At 55.1% G+C, this 16,771-nt stretch overlaps 2 protein-coding genes across 3 annotated transcripts; both read right to left on the minus strand.

The window, feature by feature from the left end:
* Positions 1-2,837: 2,837 nt before the first annotated feature.
* Positions 2,838-7,415, minus strand: MRM1 (mitochondrial rRNA methyltransferase 1). Its single transcript, XM_004434827.3, has 5 exons — positions 5,953-7,415; positions 5,659-5,752; positions 3,893-4,025; positions 3,672-3,791; positions 2,838-3,470 (listed from the first exon to the last, which is right to left on the minus strand). The coding sequence occupies exons 1-5, from the start codon at positions 6,498-6,500 to the stop codon at positions 3,298-3,300; spliced, it is 1,068 nt and encodes a 355-aa protein (XP_004434884.1). The 5' UTR covers positions 6,501-7,415; the 3' UTR covers positions 2,838-3,297.
* A 134-nt stretch (positions 7,416-7,549) lies between these two features.
* Positions 7,550-16,150, minus strand: DHRS11 (dehydrogenase/reductase 11). 2 transcript variants are annotated; one of them, XM_004434826.3, is made up of 7 exons: positions 15,806-16,150; positions 12,845-13,054; positions 10,124-10,218; positions 9,332-9,461; positions 8,587-8,679; positions 8,322-8,387; positions 7,550-8,197 (listed from the first exon to the last, which is right to left on the minus strand). In XM_004434826.3, exons 1-7 carry the CDS (start codon positions 16,148-16,150, stop codon positions 8,156-8,158), a joined length of 981 nt encoding a protein of 326 aa, XP_004434883.2. In that variant the 3' UTR covers positions 7,550-8,155. The 2 variants fall into 2 exon arrangements, with proteins under 2 accessions (XP_004434883.2, XP_087296984.1); XM_087440858.1 differs by having other exon boundaries at positions 7,550-8,214.
* Positions 16,151-16,771: the final 621 nt, after the last annotated feature.

Below are 16,771 nucleotides of genomic sequence, written 5' to 3' on the forward strand. Positions count from 1 at the left end.
TGTGCCTGGCAGGTAATTACAGCCTCAAGTCCCTTTGGTTCAAGTGAACCTGTCTTCCTAGAGGCTGGCCAGCCTGCTGCCCAGGGGGTGAAGCAGGGAGCAGCCCCTTATGCCTGGCTGTGAGCCCAGGAGTGGCCCCTCTAGACGGTCCAGACCACAGGGACCCAGAAAGCTAATGAACAGCACATCCAACGCAGGTTAGATAGGGTTCAAGATACCACACAGGAGTCCGTGGGCAGGAGAGGAGGCTCTGGACCCTGAGTACCCCTCCAACCCCAACCTCTAGGTTCCATGCTGGGTTTGGTCCTAGAGAACAGAGCTCAATTCTGTACCCCCACGGGGAGGGGACACCGGGACACCTGAGTTCACTTTCATCAAGTCTTGTAGTCTGGGTTCCCCAGAGAAGCAGAACCAACAGGAGATATATATACATACACACTTACCTACTGATTTATTTATTATAGAGAAGTGGCTCATGCGACTATGGAGGCTGGCATGTCCCAAGTTCTGCAGGGTAAGTCTGCAAGCTGGAGACCCAGGAGAGCTGATGATGTAGCTCCCATTTAAAGGCCAGCAGGCTCGAGACCCAGGAACAGCCCATGTTCAGTTCCAAAAGGCAGGAAGAACTCTCTCTTACTCAGAGGAGGGTCAGACTTTTTGTTCTACTCAGGCCTTCAATGGATTGGATGAGGCCCATCTACGTTAGGGAGGGCAATCTACTTTACTCAGTCTACCAATTTAAATGTTAATCTCACCCAAAAACACCCTCACAGACACACTCAGAATGTCTGACCAAACATATGGGCACCCCATGGCCCTGTCAAGTTGACACATAAACTGAACCACCATATCCAGGTTTGTGTGCTGGTCGTGGGGTGCACAGTCTAGTTCACAGAGCGCTTTTTACTGATACGCTCTCATTTTATTTTCATAACCTCCTTGTTGGGGAGCAGGTAGCCAGAGCAGGTGTTGATGGCACTATCCCCATTTTACAGAGGAGGAGACTGAGAAGCCCTCCAGGTAGGAAGCCACGGAGCCAGGGCTGGAACCAGCGTCTTCTGAAGAACCTCAGGGACAGATAAAAGGTTACCTGGCCCAAACTCTCAGGCCTGCGCTAAGGCATGGGCGGGAATGATTTGAAAGCAGTTACTTGGACATGAGCGGGTGGCTCAAGGACCAGTGATTCTTGAACCTGGTTGCACATCGGCATCCACGGGGGAGCTCTAAGAAATGCTCGTACCTGGCTCCCTCCCCAGAGATGCGGATTTAACCGGCCTGGTGCCTCTGGGCACCTGGAATATTAAAAGCTATCCCCTTCCCTGACCTGACTCGAAGGTGCCGCCAAGGTTAAAAACCACACTAGGCTCTTGCCCAAGAGCACAGCAGGGATGGGGGGGCAGCATAGCATGCCCAAGGTTGACACATATCAGCAGAGGTCACAGCCTCTGCGCCAGTCGGGGACAGACAGCTGAAGGGGGACCAGTGGGGTGGTGATCTATGGAGCTTATGAAGAGGTTCTTCCTCTTCTTGAGAAGAAAGCTTTGACTTTAAAGCAATCTTGGGCCCTTTTTAAACAAATTCAAATGTCTTTCTAAATTGCCATCACCATTAGAAGTCCAAGATCAACCCATTCCACAGAGAAAAAGGCAGTCCTATTTACTGAGCACCTACTGTGTGCAAGGCACTGAGTTCCTACTGTCCTCTGTCTCCTCCCAGCACCAAGAAGGTAGGATTGTCCCCCTTCACCGAGGAGGGGCCTGAGGCTCGGGAAGGTGAGGAACTGGCCCAGGGTCACGCAGCAGTCAAGATTTGAATTTAGGGCTGCTATCCTCCAGATCCACACTCTAGAGCAGTGGTTCTCAACGAGGGGCGATTTTGTCCCCCAGGGGACATTTAGCAATGTCTGGAGACATTTTTGGTTGTCATAACTGGAGGGGAGGTGGTTGCTACTGGCATCTGGTGGGCAGAGGGCCAGGGATGCTGCTAAACATCCTACAATACACAAGACAGCCCCTCAGAATAGAGTTACCCAACCCAGAACGTCAATAGTGCTGAGGCTGGGAAACCCTGCTCCAGTGGTCTTCAGCCTGGGCTGCACATGAGACCTTTCTGGGGGCTGTAAAAATCCAGATGCCCAGACTGCACCCTGACCAATTACATAAGACTCTCTGGGAGTGGGTCCAGTGTCAGCTGGTGTGTGTGTGTGTAAGATCAGCCCTGAGCTAACATCTGCCAATCCTCCTCTTTTTGCTGAGGAAGACTGGCCCTGGGCTAACATCTGTGCCCATCTTCCTCTACTTTATATGGGACGCCGCAGCCACAACATGGCTTGACAGGTGGTGTGCAGGTCCGCACCCAGGATCCCAACCTGCGAACCCCAGGCCGCTGAAGCGGTGTACTCGAACTTAACTGCTGCGCCACCAGGCTGGCCCCCAAGTGTCACTTGTTTTTTAAAGTTTGCCAGGTAGTTCCACTGTGCAGCCAAGACTGCTCTAAACTCCTTATTCTAGCGGCTTCTGCTCCATTTGTGGGGCCTGAGGGAGGAGGACCTAATCTGTCGGGCTGTACAATAAACGGCAACCCTGTCCTCACCACCTCCGACAACCAAAGGCCAGGGCTCTGGTTTATCGGTTCTTTCCACAGAGGCTGACTGACTGATGACTCACCGGTGGGGGTACTGGAGGGGCAGTGTTAGGGGAGGTGTTTGCTAATCCTTCCCTTGCCTCTGCAGAGCCACAGCCAAGAATCTCCCCAGGTGGCTGCGAGAGCTTTGAAGAGACTGTGGACCAAAGAGCGAGGGTGCCACCTAATGGAGGAATTGGACAGAATGGCCTGTGGTGGAGTGCCTGCTGGATACTAGGCGATGTTTTATTTGATCCTCACAACAGCCCCCTGAGGAAGTGCAGACAAGGGCCCTGAGGCGCAGAGAGACGATGCCATGTGCTCAAGGCTCTGCAGTGGGGCAGGGCTTGAGCCTGGATTTGCACCTGTCTGGCCCATAAGAGGGTCCCAGGCCTCCCTCTACATTCTCAAATGGATTCTTCCTCAAGAGGAAAGGACTGGGCTGCCCGATTTCCTTCTGAGTCTATACTTCCCCTTGACTTCCAGTAGGAAGAAAGAAACCCTCTGTCCCAGCACGGCCTAGAAATTAATGAGCTGCCATCTCCAACTCCCTGTCCCCCAAGACAGCGGTTAATAAACAGGGGCCTGGGTGCACACTCAGGCAGGAGGCTCTGGTACATTCGAGCATGTGGATGTGTGTGCCCTCCAGCACACACACACCTCGGACAGTCCAAGTCAGCCTCCATCTTGCCTCTCTTTTTCTGATCCTGAGGACAGTCCTGGATGCTGAGCCACTCTCGGCCCTTTAGACATGGCTGAAGGTTCTTGAGGGTCTTGGAGAAGTTGCCCTCTCTTCCTCTCTGCAGGAAAACCCTTCCTCTGACTGCAGATGGAGTGAAGAAGAATTCCTGCACAGACAGACAAAAGGACAAGGGGAAGAGAGAGGGTGGGGAAGAGGAAGGACCATGTGATAGGCACTCCCTCATTTCATCCTCAAAAGTATGTATTTTCTTCATTTGGCTCATAAAGCAATTGAAGACACAGAAAGAGTGAGAAACTTGTCTAGGATGAAACAGCTACACGTGTGATCAGAGGGAGAGCAGACTCACCTGCAGCCACAGAGACATTCAAAGACTCGAATCCAGGAGGCAGCTGCCGGCCGGGCAGGATGGTAAGGAGAAGCTGGCAGGAGGCCTGCACCTCTCGGGACAGACCAGAGCCCTCGTTCCCTGCGGAGCACGGGGGCAGAGGGTTAGGGATACCTCAGCGGGACATGCAAGCACTCAGGAAATGCACGTCTGACCATGGAAAAGCAGGGGCATCTACCTACCCAGCACTAGGAGAGTAGGCCGGTCCCAGGGGAACTCCAAGCAGCTAGTAACGGGGATCTCAGAGGACGGGGAAGTCTCAGGGCCCGGGCAGCCCACCGTGCCCACCACGAGCCAGCCCTGCCGAGCTTTGGCCTGAAAGGTGGAAGAAAAAATCTTGTGCTAGCTCACCAAACCCTCATCAGAGCCCCGGCCGAGGAGGACCCAGGCTCTGCCCCTGTATTCATTCCCTCGCTGATCCATTCAATTCAGTCCACAGTTATTAAGCACCTGGAACGGGCAGGCTCTGTTCTAGGCACTGAGGATACGGCGGTGAACAGGCCAAAATCTCAGCCTCGTGGAAGGGTGGTCGGGAAAGGCCTTACTGAAGTGACCTGAAGGAGATGAGGGAGTACCGTGTAGACATCTGGGGGAAGAACATTCTAGGCAGAGATCAGTAAGTGCAAAGGCCAACAGGTGGGTGCTTACCTGGCATGTGTGAGGAACAGCAGAGCAACAAGGCGGCAGTGGGAAGGGAGCCACTGAGACAGGAGAGGGAACAAAGGGCCACATAAGATAGGACCTCAAAGGCCACTGGAAGGACTTGGGTTTTTACTCTGAGAGAGATGCAAAGGCTTTGAAAGGTTTTGAGCAGAGAAGTGACATGGCCTGACATGTTTCAACAGAATCACTCTGCCTGCTGTGTTGAGAGCCGACAGCAGAAGCAAGGAAACCAGGACTCTTCTGCAACAATACAAGGAAGAGATGATGGTGGCTTGGACCAGAGTAGTGGCAGTGGAGATGAGCAATGGCGAGAATATGGAAATAACTTCAAGGTCCAACCAAAAGGATTCACTGAAGGGTGGGACACACGGTCACGAGAACAGCAAGAATCAAGAATGACGCCACAGTTTTTGGCCTAAACTGAAGGGACACAGTTGCCATGGATCAAGCAGGGTAATTCTGCAGAAAGGACAGATCCTTGGCTTTGCAAATGTTAAGTTTGAAATGCCCCTTAGACAGCAAAAAAGAGCTGTTGAGTAGGCAACTAGCAGTAGGCAACCGCAGATGTGAATCTGCGGTTTAGGAGCAAGATCCAGGCTGAAATACACATTTCAGAGGCATTCAAATATAGATGGTATTTAAAGCCATGAGACTGGATGAGACCAACAGGAAATGAATATATGGAGAAAAGAGATCCCAAGACTTGAGACTTGGGAGATCTGGGGGATGGTCAGGGGAGCTGCCAAGTGCAGGGCAATACTGTCCCCTGGTGTCCAAGAAGGGAAGCACAGCTGAAGACAGAAGCACAGACCAGGAGAGGGGTTTCTTAGGTTTGCCTCTTCCTAGGTTTTTTAGTGGTGGTGGTGGTGATGGTTTTGCTTTGCGGAACGGAAAAGGGGAAAGGCATACACTAGTCCTTGTTCAAAGAGCCTTTCTGGGGGAAACCTCTGGAGGAACCTGGGACTCTTGGCCACCAGCTCCTCACAGCTGAACATTTACTGAAGACCTACTGAGCAGGCACTGCAGTAGACGCAGGAGGGTTAAAGGTATGCCCAGGGAAGGAGTGCAGCAAGGGGAATGACGCTAGAAAGTCCCTAACTTCAGATTCTGCTCTACTTGTGGTTTTAAAAACTCCGAGATCCTCCCCTTCCCAAAGAGATTTAGAAGGACGTAGGGAGCGTTGCCAACACGTCCCCTTCTCCCATCAGCTGCTAGCTGTGTGCCCTCGGAAAGGCTGAGCTTGGCTCATTTCTGCTCCTTTACTCCTCCCGCCCCCCGCCATTACCTGTATAAAACCGGCCAGGTCATCAGTGGAGAATACGTCCATCACCTCCATAGCACCGGCGCTGGCCTTGCTGACCACTGGAGTGAGCGGGCAGCTGCAAAGTTTCCCCACGCCCCACATGAGACTAGGTAATCTCAAGCCCGGTGCCCTGCCCTCCCCTGGCCCCCCAAGGGTTAGGGGTGAGAATTCTGGCGATGGGGGGACCTGCCTGAGGGATCACCCAAGGGTTAAGGTGCTTAGGAACTCGGCTTCGCCTCCATATTGGGGCACATGGGGAATAAGGGACGTCCGTGCCTGTTTCTCCGGCTGGTGATGACTTTATCCACTCCGAGGAAGTGAGCGGAGCGCAGCACGGCCCCAAGATTCCGGGGATCCTGGAGCCCCTGGAGGACGAGCCACAACTGCTGGGGGTCGTCGCCTGGCCTCGCCTCACGGCTCTCAGTCCAGGGCAGGGGCTGCAGCGGGCTTGCCTCCATGCAGACGCCCTGGTGGACCTGGTAGCGGCACAGGGCGTCCAGCTGCTTCCGTCTGGGCCGCAGCACTGGGATGTCCCGTGCCTCGGCCACCCGGAGCAGCTCGGCCCGCTCCCCCTGCAGCCCGGACCTGCCGGCCTGGAGCAGGAGCCGGGCCACGCGGCGGCGGGCGGCCTGCAGAGCCAGGAGACACGGGGACAGGCCGAACAGAAGCTCCAGTCTCCCCTCAGACCGCGGGGTCGTCGGCAGGTCATCCAGTCGCAGGCGGCTTAGCTCCTCCCCGCCAGGCCGCACCCCACGCCGCGCCGCTCCGGAGAAACGACGCGTGAGGAGGCGACCGGAGCAACGGCAGGTCGATATCAGTGCCATGGTCAGTGACCCCTGCTGCGTCCTCGGGAGCGGTCACTCCGCCGTGGCCCGTCCCCAGGCCCCCAACACGGGCGAAGGGGACCCGACCGCTACCCCCGCCCCCTCAGACGGAGGAAAGAACAGCGCGGACCCCCCCTCGAAGACTGCCTAGAACCGGGTAGCAAAAACCCGACCGCCCCCTCCGCGGCCCCCACGTGAGCTGCCCTGCTTCCGGGTTCAGGGGGCCCCGCCCCCTGCCGGCGATGTATCGCGCATGCGTAGCCGCTAGGCCATTCCTATAGCGCCTCCTGCAGGGCTGGCTGAGCAGCGACCTCCGCGTCGCGGCCGGGGGTAGGCGGTGCTCGCAGCTGAGCTGACCCTACTATGGGCTTCATTCTGTGCCCTTCCAGGTCCCAGGAGGCTGGAGGACCGCATTCACCATACACCAGCAAAGGACATTTTAAGCCAAGGTGTTCGACCAGGCCACTCGCGGTGTTTCCCGCCCCACATCCAGTCCACCACCAGGTGCTGGGGATTTTCCTCAGAAGCTTCTCCTGCATCCAGCCCCTTCTCTGCACCTCCACTGCCTTGTCATACCCTCAGCACCAGTCAGCAAAACCCCCACAATAACCTTCTATCCTGTGGTGGCTGATTCTCTAAGTGACAGCTCTGTCTGTCCTGCACCTGCTGACAAGCCAACTGATGCCGTTGGCCCACAGGTGATGGCCAGACTGCTTGCTCAGCACTCAGATCCCCAGTGATCAGGGCAGGAGCCGCCTTCTCAGCCCCATCTCACTCCTGCACTAACTTCTGTGCTGTTCCCGCAACACTGCATGCTCTTTCAGGCCTGTCAGCCTTGCACACCCTGTTGTCTTCTTTTCTGGCTAGCAAACTCCTACCCATTTTCAAGACCCAACCCAAACCCATGCCTCCTACCTAAAGTAATCCACAGTCCAGGAGTGATGCCCCAAATCCACCCACTTTCCCTCTCACCTGGAAGAAATTCTGAGACACAACCGCCCCTGATGACAGAGAAGGGGAAGAACTAGAAGATGCCAGAAGCCAAGGCAGGTTGTTGCAATTTTTCCTTTTTAATCATCACAGTGAAATCCACTTGGGAGGCAGGCCCTGGTATTCTGCTGTCATACTCAGAGTGGTCTGATGGCCCCACCGGGGACCGAGAAGCCAGGATTGGGCTGGAGAACTGGGATGCAGGGCAGGGGGTGTGCAGTGGGACAGGGAGAGGAGGAAGCCTGGAGCCCTGGATAACCGCTCAGATAGAAGGTGAGGGCTTCTCTCTGCCACCTCATCCCCGAGGGACAGGGGGTGGGGTGCAAGCAGATAGGGGAAAGATTCCCTTTTGGCCACAGTCCCTCCCCCAGGTCAAAGGGAAGAGATCAAGGCAGCAAACAGAGGCCAAGGAGCCCAAGAAGGGGATCAAGAGTCAACAGGTAAAACAATCAAGGGCACCACCCCCTCTCCCTAGCCCATTTTTCACATTTGCAGTGGAAACAATTTGACAAGATTATATAAAAACCTCAAAAATTTTTTCTAGTCCCTGGTGGGGGTGGGGAGAGAAAGTGGAATCCAGGGGTCCAAAAATCAACACCTAAGATCCAGAGGCAGGAGCCAAGCTGTGAGGGGTGGGGAGGGAAGGAGGCGCTCCCCACAGGAAACTAGGTCACCTGCTCGGTGGGCCTCATCTGGATGTCTCCGATCTGCGGAAGGCACAAGGCTTAAGGCAGCCAGGACACTCTCCCCACCCCCTTAGGGCCTCCCTGCTCTCCTCCTCTGGGGATGGTTGGGCTCCTCCAGGGGGTGGACAATCAAGGCCAGACTCACCTGGACATGTGGGGGTGTGCTGAGAACATAGATGACAGCCTCAGCTACATCTTCGGGCTTGAGACACTGAAAGCACCGGGGGAATGGGTTGAGATGAGGACAGAATGGACCCAAGTTCCCTCCCACTACTGAGGTCCTCTCCACAACCCCACCCCAACCCTCCAGGAAAGGCAAGGGTCTGGCCAGAAGGGTGGGGGTCTGAAGGCCAGGGTTTTCTCTCACTTAGGGAGTGACTGGCTTCACCGGGCCCAGAGGGAGGCCCCACCTTTATTTGTTCATAGCCGGCAGCTGCCTTCTCAGGGTCCTTGTCGTAGAGTTTGAAGGCAAATTGTGTCTCCACCAGTCCTGGAGAGATGCACTGGGCCAACAGAGAGGCCTGCTCAGGGGCTGAGCTATGTCCCACCCCTGCTCCAATCAGAGGCCAGGCCTTGGGGAGGCTGGAGGGAAAAGATGGGGGCCACAGGGCCCCATCTTCACAGTGGTGGCCTGATGTCCAGCAGCCACCTCCTCCCTCCAAAGCTGCCACCAGTGATTATCACAGAGACCTACCATCTACAGGGCCCTTACTATATGCCAGGTAAATATTTTACAAAATGGTGTCCCTTAAAACCTCATAGCCAGATCATCATCTTTACAAATGAGAAGACTGAGGCTTGGAGAGGTTAAGTGAGTTGCCCAAGGTCATGCAGCCTTCAAGGGAAGAGCCTAGAGTCCCGGTTTCCAGCCATTGAGCACCTGGTTTCCCACAATCCCTTGCCTTCCCTCTGTCTCACCCCACCATGTTCCCTTCAGGTCAGCCCCCTCCCACGTCCAAGTCAGTGAAATGAGGAAACTGAAGTACCAAGCAGGTCCAGGCAAGCAGTGGCAGAGCCCAGGAATTCTGTGCCCAGTACACTCCCAGGAGTTCTAAGCAGGACACCCTAGCCATGGGCTTCCTGGGCAGAATGTGCGTGGGGTGGGGAGGGTCTGTGCCTACCCCATCCCGCCCCAGGGCCAGGCCACACCCTCACCGTGGCTCGGATGTGGGACTGGGCTTCCCGAAGCTCTTGCCTCAGTCCCTCTGTCAGTGCAGTGACGGCATACTTGGTCGCACTATAGAAATGGGTCATGGAATGGGGTACCACTCGGTGGCCAGACATGCTGGGTAGAGGGAGAGAAGAAGAAGAGTGAGGCTCCCAAGAGACCAGCGGTGGCCCCTGCTGTACGGTCACCCATCACCTAGACGCCACAGGGAAGCCTTCTCAAGGGGGCCTGTGGAGGCCATCCTCATGGCCCACTAATCTAGCTTCTGTTATTCAACCAACTCCTGAAAGTCCTATTCTTCCTAGAAGTCTTCCCTATGCTGACCACAGAATCCACCCTCCTGGTCATGCAGCCTGTCCAAAATCTCTCAATTTCACCTGCATGTTCACTGATACGGTTTTGGTGGAAGATCTCTGGGGGCAGAGGCCATGTCTTCTCCCTCAGACTGGGGACTCCCCAGTGATATGGTGTACTCTCCAAAAGGTGGCGTTCATTCCAGGGCCTGAGGAATGGAGAACCTCAGTCCCAGGAGAACCCCCAGGCTTCAGCTGCAAAGAGAAGGGGCTGAGCTACGCATTCCAGCCAACAAGAGACCAGCACTTGACATACACTGTTCTTTCCCTCACCATAATCGTGCCATCTGGTGTTAACTGGGTATTAAATCCCTATTTTACCACCAAGGAAACTGAGGTCCAAAGAGGTCAAATAAGCTGCAGCAGGCCACCCAGCTTGGAGGATGAGCAGTGATCTGCGCTCCAGCCCTCGGCCACCCGCCTCACCTGTTGATGTTAATGATGTGCCCGTCGTCCACTTTCCGCTCCTTCATGGACTGGTAGGCTTCCCGTGTGCAGATGCTGAGGGCCAGCACGTTCACCTGCAGGCCAGGGAGGGCATGGGGTGTCTTCAGCTAGGGCCCATCTGAGCAGGTGATGGAGCCACAGAGCACCTCCCCCCCGGGGGGGCATTCCAAAACAGTGTCCAGATCCTACCAGAGACCAACAATGGGCCCAGGGCACCTTGCCTTAGGTACTCCTTCCCCTAAAGCCACCAGCCCCTGGGTGACTCCCCAAGTTCCTGCAAACAGTAATGGAAATCCCCCAAACCCACCCATGACCTAGGAGATTCCCTGTCTTTGGCGTCTCCTCTGCAAACAGTAGAACCTCTGCCTTAGGGAACCATCTCCTTTTCCTCCCCAAATACCCTAGTCTTTTCTTCTCTGAGACAGCATCCTTGGACCTGCTGTCTCCTAAACAGCCTAAAATCCTCCCTCAAATGGCTTTAAAAATATTTCCTCAAGCACAGACCCTAGCCTCTCCCCACCTTACCTAGCTACTCTCTGCTCCTTTCCTGTCCCCTCCTTTGAGACCACAAATAAAGAGAAGGCCTGACCCTCTTTCCTTCCACGCCTTCCTTTAACCTCTGTTCCAGCTACAAGACTAGGCACAGAGACTCTTTAGAGGGTAGGGTAACTTGTCAGGATGGCACGGACCTCCCAACACATGGGGGGCTTCCTGCCTTCCTTGGCCCCTGCCCACTCCTACTTGCTCTGGCAGCGGTGACTCCAAATCCCCACCTTTCATGGAACAGAGGCCTGAAGAAGTCTGTCTGCTCCAAAGCTCCTGCCCAGCCCCACCCCTTAGCCTCGCCCATGAGGACAAGCCGAGATAAAGCTTTCAGCAGGTCCTCATGTCTCTCCTCTTGGGAAGAGAGGGGACCAGTGGGGAGATTAGATGTTTCTCCTTATCGGGTGTCAGAGCCAGCCATAAGGACAGAACACCCTCAGTGTGAACCTGCCTCAGCGTTCACGGCAGAAGGACACTGGGAGTTTCCAGCCATTTCTGGTCCTCTTAGCCATATGGGTTTGTGGGGCAGAGAACTCAGCTCCTAAGGATGGAGGGAGTAGGAGAAACAGATCCCCTGGGGCCAGGGGAGCGAATCTCCTAGGTGTGGGGGCCAGGGGTGGGAGTGGAGAAGATGCCTCATAAGATGAGCCTAATAGAATTACATAATGTTCACGTTGAAAGGGGCCTTAGGGATTTAATGTAAGTCTCTCATTTTACAGATGAGCAAGTTGAGGTCCAGGTTTAAAGACCCACTTACTGCAAGTGAGGACCACAGCCTGGATCTCCCAGAAGGCTCTCTGAGGGCAGGGGCAGTGCTTCATTTTCACTGTTCATTGTTTCACTGTTCATTGTTCATTTCCAGGCCCAAGCATCTATTAGGTGCTAAATCTACTGTGAGCAGATGTGAAAAGGATTGTGGGGGAAAAGATGCAGCGTATCCCCTTTACACACTGCTTTCAACTTCTCAGGATACTTGCGTACTCTAATATTGCCCCATAATACAGTCCAGAAGTTGAAAATTCATGTTTTCAAGACTGTATTTGGTCCATACATGGTTTTAAAGCATTTTAAATTCATTTCCAACACGTATTGGAAGGTTTCATTCATTCAATAAATATCTATTGAGTGCTGACAGGCTGAGGCTATACCAGAGAATAAAACAAACAAAAATCCTTGCCCTCATGGAGCTGAGGTTTTAGTGAATGGGAGGGCTGGGGCTCCCCACTCCTCTCAAAGAAATCATAAGATCTGGCCACGCTGGGTCCACACTGTCCTGTAGCAACAATGCTGGACTTCAGCAGCAGCCGCCCCTGTACGTGGCTGTGTGCTCTCCCACTTACTGTGGACCCCACCTGACCTGTCTCACTTATTGCTGTACCTACTTGGCCCCAGGGGACACTGGAGTTTGTGACCTCAGATATTGATGGTATAGGTGTATTCATGCCAATTAAATGTGACAAGACCGAAGCTCAGAGAGGGTAACTACCTGCCTGATGCCACAGTTACTGGCAGGGCTGGGTGAGAACACCATCTGCTGTCTCTTGGTTTCTTTTCTTCACATAAGACCATGTTCCCAAGCACTTGGCACAGTGTTGACACGAGGGGGACATTTAATAAACAGCACTTCTCTCCCCTACCAACCTTTCTTCCAACAGAAGAAAATCAGCCTAGACTTTAAGAACTGCCCCCAGGGGCTCAAAAGAAAGAAGAAGGGAGGGGCCAGCCCGGTGGCACAAGCGGTTAAGTGCACGTGCTCCGCTGCGGCGGCCTGGGGTTCGCCTGTTCGGATCCTGGGCGCACACCGACGCACCACTTGTCAAGCCATACTGTGGCGGCGTCCCATATAAAGCAGAGGAAGATGGGCATGGACGTTAGCCCAGGGCCAGTCTTCCTCAGCAAAAAAAAAAAAAAGAGGAGGATTGGCAGATGTTAGCTCAGGGCCAATCTTCCTCACAAAAAAAAAGGGAAAAGATGTGGTCATTCATCCACTCACTGTCCCTCTGGTAGGGAGAGAAGCAAGGGGAGAGTCAAGGTGCCCCAGGCAGGAAGCCAAAGCTCCCTCTTGCTAGATGTCCTTTCCCAAGCAGCCCTCTGATCCACAGACCTCTGGCTCCCTCCTCTCCTCCCAGCCTCCCACTCCAGGCCTGCAGCCCTTACATTGAACATGTCCTTCCAACCGCTGGTGCTGCCTGCAAGCAGAGTGTCAGGCCGGGCGAAGCCAGCGTTGTTGATGCAGATGTCCACACCGCTGTGCTGAGAGCGGACAGCCGAGAACATGGAGAGGATGTCCTCCTCGTTTGACAGGTCACATTTGTAGGGGATCAAAGTCCCGGGGTAGCCTGCACTCTTACATTCGGCAGCCAGCTCCTAGGAAACCCAACAGGGGTCTAACCAGGGTGAGCTGCTCACACCCACACCTCCCCGCAGAGAGACAAGCTCCCTCCGCTGTCACCACTCATACAACTCTCTCCTTGGCGGCCACCTCTCAGCCACATAGATGATGGGACTGCCCATCCCCAAAGCTTGTCCTCTTTGGTCAAAGTCCAGGGGATGAGAGCACTCCCTGAGCAAGGGAGGGGAAAGTTGAAATCATCAGTGGAGGAATCTCAGGGATAAACTCAAGTCTTTAGTTCTAAACAGGGAGGAGGGCTGGGGCTCTGAGAGGCCAGACAAGGAGCCAGGGTCCTAGGAATGGAGTGATACCTCTTCTCTGCCTCCCTGCAACAGGAACACCTTTGCACTCATAGGTAAGACGCACCTCTCACCCCACCTCTTCCACCCGTCCCAGGAGTCAGTGAGCTGGTTACACCAGGGCCTCGATTCTCTTCTCTCCCATTGCCTCACCCAGTCTCTCCCAGAAGGGCTTATATCTGAACTGTCACTCGCCCTCCACAAGCTGCAGCCAGTTGGCTTGGAGTTCTCACACATACTTTTAAATCAAGCCCAACTGCCAATCTACCCTCACCCTACCTATAGGAGGGGCCAGGAAGTCAGGACAGATTTTTTCTCTCTGTCCCATGTTGCACCAGCCTCTACCCCAAGGTTTCTCTGGAGACTATGAGGCAAATCAGGTGGCAGGTGACACTGGGCACCACCTGTGCATCACCAGGTGATGCACTGAGGAGCCCTGAAAGACCTGAGAAAGGAGAGCCACTGAGAGATGGCTGTGAGGGAAGCTGACATTCAGAAGCAGGAAGAAAACAAGCAGTGTGGCCTCAGAGGCCAGTGACTGGGCACCTGAGTCTTGTGAAGGTGACTGTGTACATGTGTGGGAGGGAGAGGGTCAGGCGTGTGGGGTGCTCTAGAGGAAGGCCACCTGGGCCAGCTGCCCTGGCCTGGAGCCCCTTCCTCCCCTCAAACCAAGCTGGGAATAAAGGGCTGGATCAGGTGACCTAGAAAATTCCTTTCTCCTTTGACTTTCTCTAAGTTTGAAAAGTATATTCTTCTGGCACTCAGAAGCCCCTCTTCAGCCAATTTCACCTACTCATGACCACCTCAGGAAACAGGGCTTCTTTCTGTAGGAAGCCAGAACTCAAACTCTGTTTTAATATCAATCAATCAAAGCAGACTGTGGGCAAGGAAGCCTGGAAGCCTGGAATCCTCCCCTCCCCTAGCATGTAACCTCTCCTTTCCTCCTCCAGATGCAAAGCCCCCACAGGAAAGCCAGAATGGAGGGACTGAGAATATATTTCTCCCTGTCACTGCCTTCTCATTGCCCCACCTGTCCAAAAATGACCTGAAATCAAGTCAGTGCCCTCACAGCAGAGGCATCCTCCCCTCATTAAAGGAGTCACCTGGGGCTGAGCGATCAGCCTGGGGATCCCCTTGGGGATCAGGGACGCCCTTTCCTGGCTAGTTTGGGGCAGGGGAGTAGGAAGAGATGGCAAGAGTGTCTTTAAAAGGGAAGCCAGTGGTCTAATCCCTAGCCTGACCGCCTAGGCTCCAAGGCTGGGACTGGGCTCTGAGCTCCTCAGAATAGGAAAAAGGGAGGGGCAGAGTGGGGCAATGGTGCAGCCAGGTGACCTTGGGACTATCTAGGAGGCTATAAAGTGTACCTTTGGTCAGCAGCAGGGGAGGGGACAGTCCTCCTTCCTGTATACCTTCTCCCTCTGTCCCCACCCAAGGCCTCCTTACCCTTGCCCTGCCAGGGGACTTTGAGCAAGGGTGGAGATGAAGCCCTACAGCTAGGCACTGGCCCAAATCTGAGAATCATCTTCCCAGGGGCAAATCCAAAGATGACTTATGATGGAAATTTCTCCTCTTCTTCCTCCCTGCTCTAACATGGCCAACTTCATTTCATTTTTCTCTGAGCTCTTGTTGCTCACAACTGTCGGGGCTCACAACCCCCCATTAAGAAAAAACCAGGAGTTCCAGTTTCACTTTGCTTTGTCCCCTCAGGGCTGACATGTTCAAAGCCCTGTTTCACCTACTCAGTCCCACCTAGGACAGTGAAATTGGAAAAAGGTCTACCTATGAATATCCCATTTGTCCCTTCTACCCATTGGGTAGGGGTTAACCCTCAGATTTGGGAGGCGGGGGGGGGGGGGGGGGGGTGTTGAGCCTCTTCAGAAAAGCTCCACTCCCACCACAACCCCACCCTCAGTCCGGGATGAAAAATGATCATGATCAAAATCTCTAGCTCCTGCTCATCTGGCTGGCCAGCCACTTTGCTTGGCTTTGTGGGCTAGGTCTGGGGACCAGAGGAAGCAATCTAGTAGCCAACTTAGCCACTGAGGCTAGAAAGCTGTCTTTCCTTCTTCCTAGCTGCCTACCTAGCCCCTGATCTCTGTCTTCCCCTTTCCTCAGCCCAATATCCTGGGCAGGCAGGGAGGGGAGAAGGAGAAAGATGCCGGAGAGTCAGAGATTAGGTCCACTGCAGTAGGGGCTGTCAGGAGAAAAGGCTCCTTAAAAGATGGGACTTAAAAAAGCGAAGGTAGAGGTCTGCCCTACTAGACATCCATCCCTCCTGCCCGAGCCCGCTGCAAATGGCCCTGGAGTGGCAGGCAAGTGAGGGCAGTGTCACAGCCTGGCTCTGGCTACTCCCCCTCCCCCACCCGGAGCCCAACCCCGGCGGAAACGACGCCCCCCAGAGCGACCCGCTCCCGGGCCAGGCCTTACCTCGATGTTGCCCACGGTGCGGGCGCAACCCACCACCTTAAGTCCCTGCTGGACCAGGGCCCGGGCCACAGCCGCGCCAATGCCCCCCGAGGCTCCGGTTACCAGTGCCAGCCGGTCACGCCACCGCTCCATGCCGGCCCTGGCCATGGTCCCGAGCCGTCCGCCCACCCCACTCCGCGAGCCAGGCACTTGGATCGCGGAGCTCCGCCCCGGGTCGCAGGGGCTCGGCCGCTCTCTTGTCACCGCCGCCGACCTGCCCCCGTCCGAGCTGCGCCTGGACCCGCCTCCATCCCGCCCAGCCTCCGGCCGAGGCTCCACCTTCCGCGCCTCGGCGACGTGCCACATCCGGCGGGAGGACGGCCGCGGCCGAGACGCCCCGCCCCACGCGCCCTCCGCCCGGTACGGCCCCGCCCTTTCCGGTCCCGCCTCTCCCCGCGCGGAGGAAACCCTGCTGCCGGCTGCTCGCGGGCCGCTGCGGGAGGGTCTTGGAGTCTTGTCCTGCTCCCCTGGTGAGGTCTTCCCCTTGGGGCAGGGAAACTGAAGTTTCGTGGGGCCTTGCTCCAGGCCCCAGTACACACGTATTTTCGCCTCTTGCTCACTCTTTCCCTCTTCCTGGCACCTAAGGCCGGGAAGAGAAATTAAGGGTACCTAAGGTGACTCCAAACGCCCTCCTAAACCTGCCGGTGGCCAAAGGGAAAGATTCAGCCCAGAAAGGGCTGTCTCTCTGCCACCTACGCTGGGTTACCTTGGGAGGGACTCGCAACCCTACCTGATCCCTCAGCCTTACTAACCAAGAACTGATGGTTAAAAATGGCAACCCGCCCAAGTACAAGTGTATTGGGGGATTGTATCCCTGGTGGCCCACTTTCTCCAGCTGTTCTGGACCCTCCCACTCCCACGATGTATACCAAAAATTAAAGCAATAGCTAACATTTACTGAGCACTTAGTGTGTGACAGACACTGTT

Source organism: Ceratotherium simum, chromosome 16 (genome assembly GCF_057802395.1).
Source record: "Ceratotherium simum simum isolate JZ-2026a chromosome 16, ASM5780239v1, whole genome shotgun sequence".
Taxonomy (NCBI): Eukaryota; Metazoa; Chordata; class Mammalia; order Perissodactyla; family Rhinocerotidae; genus Ceratotherium; species Ceratotherium simum.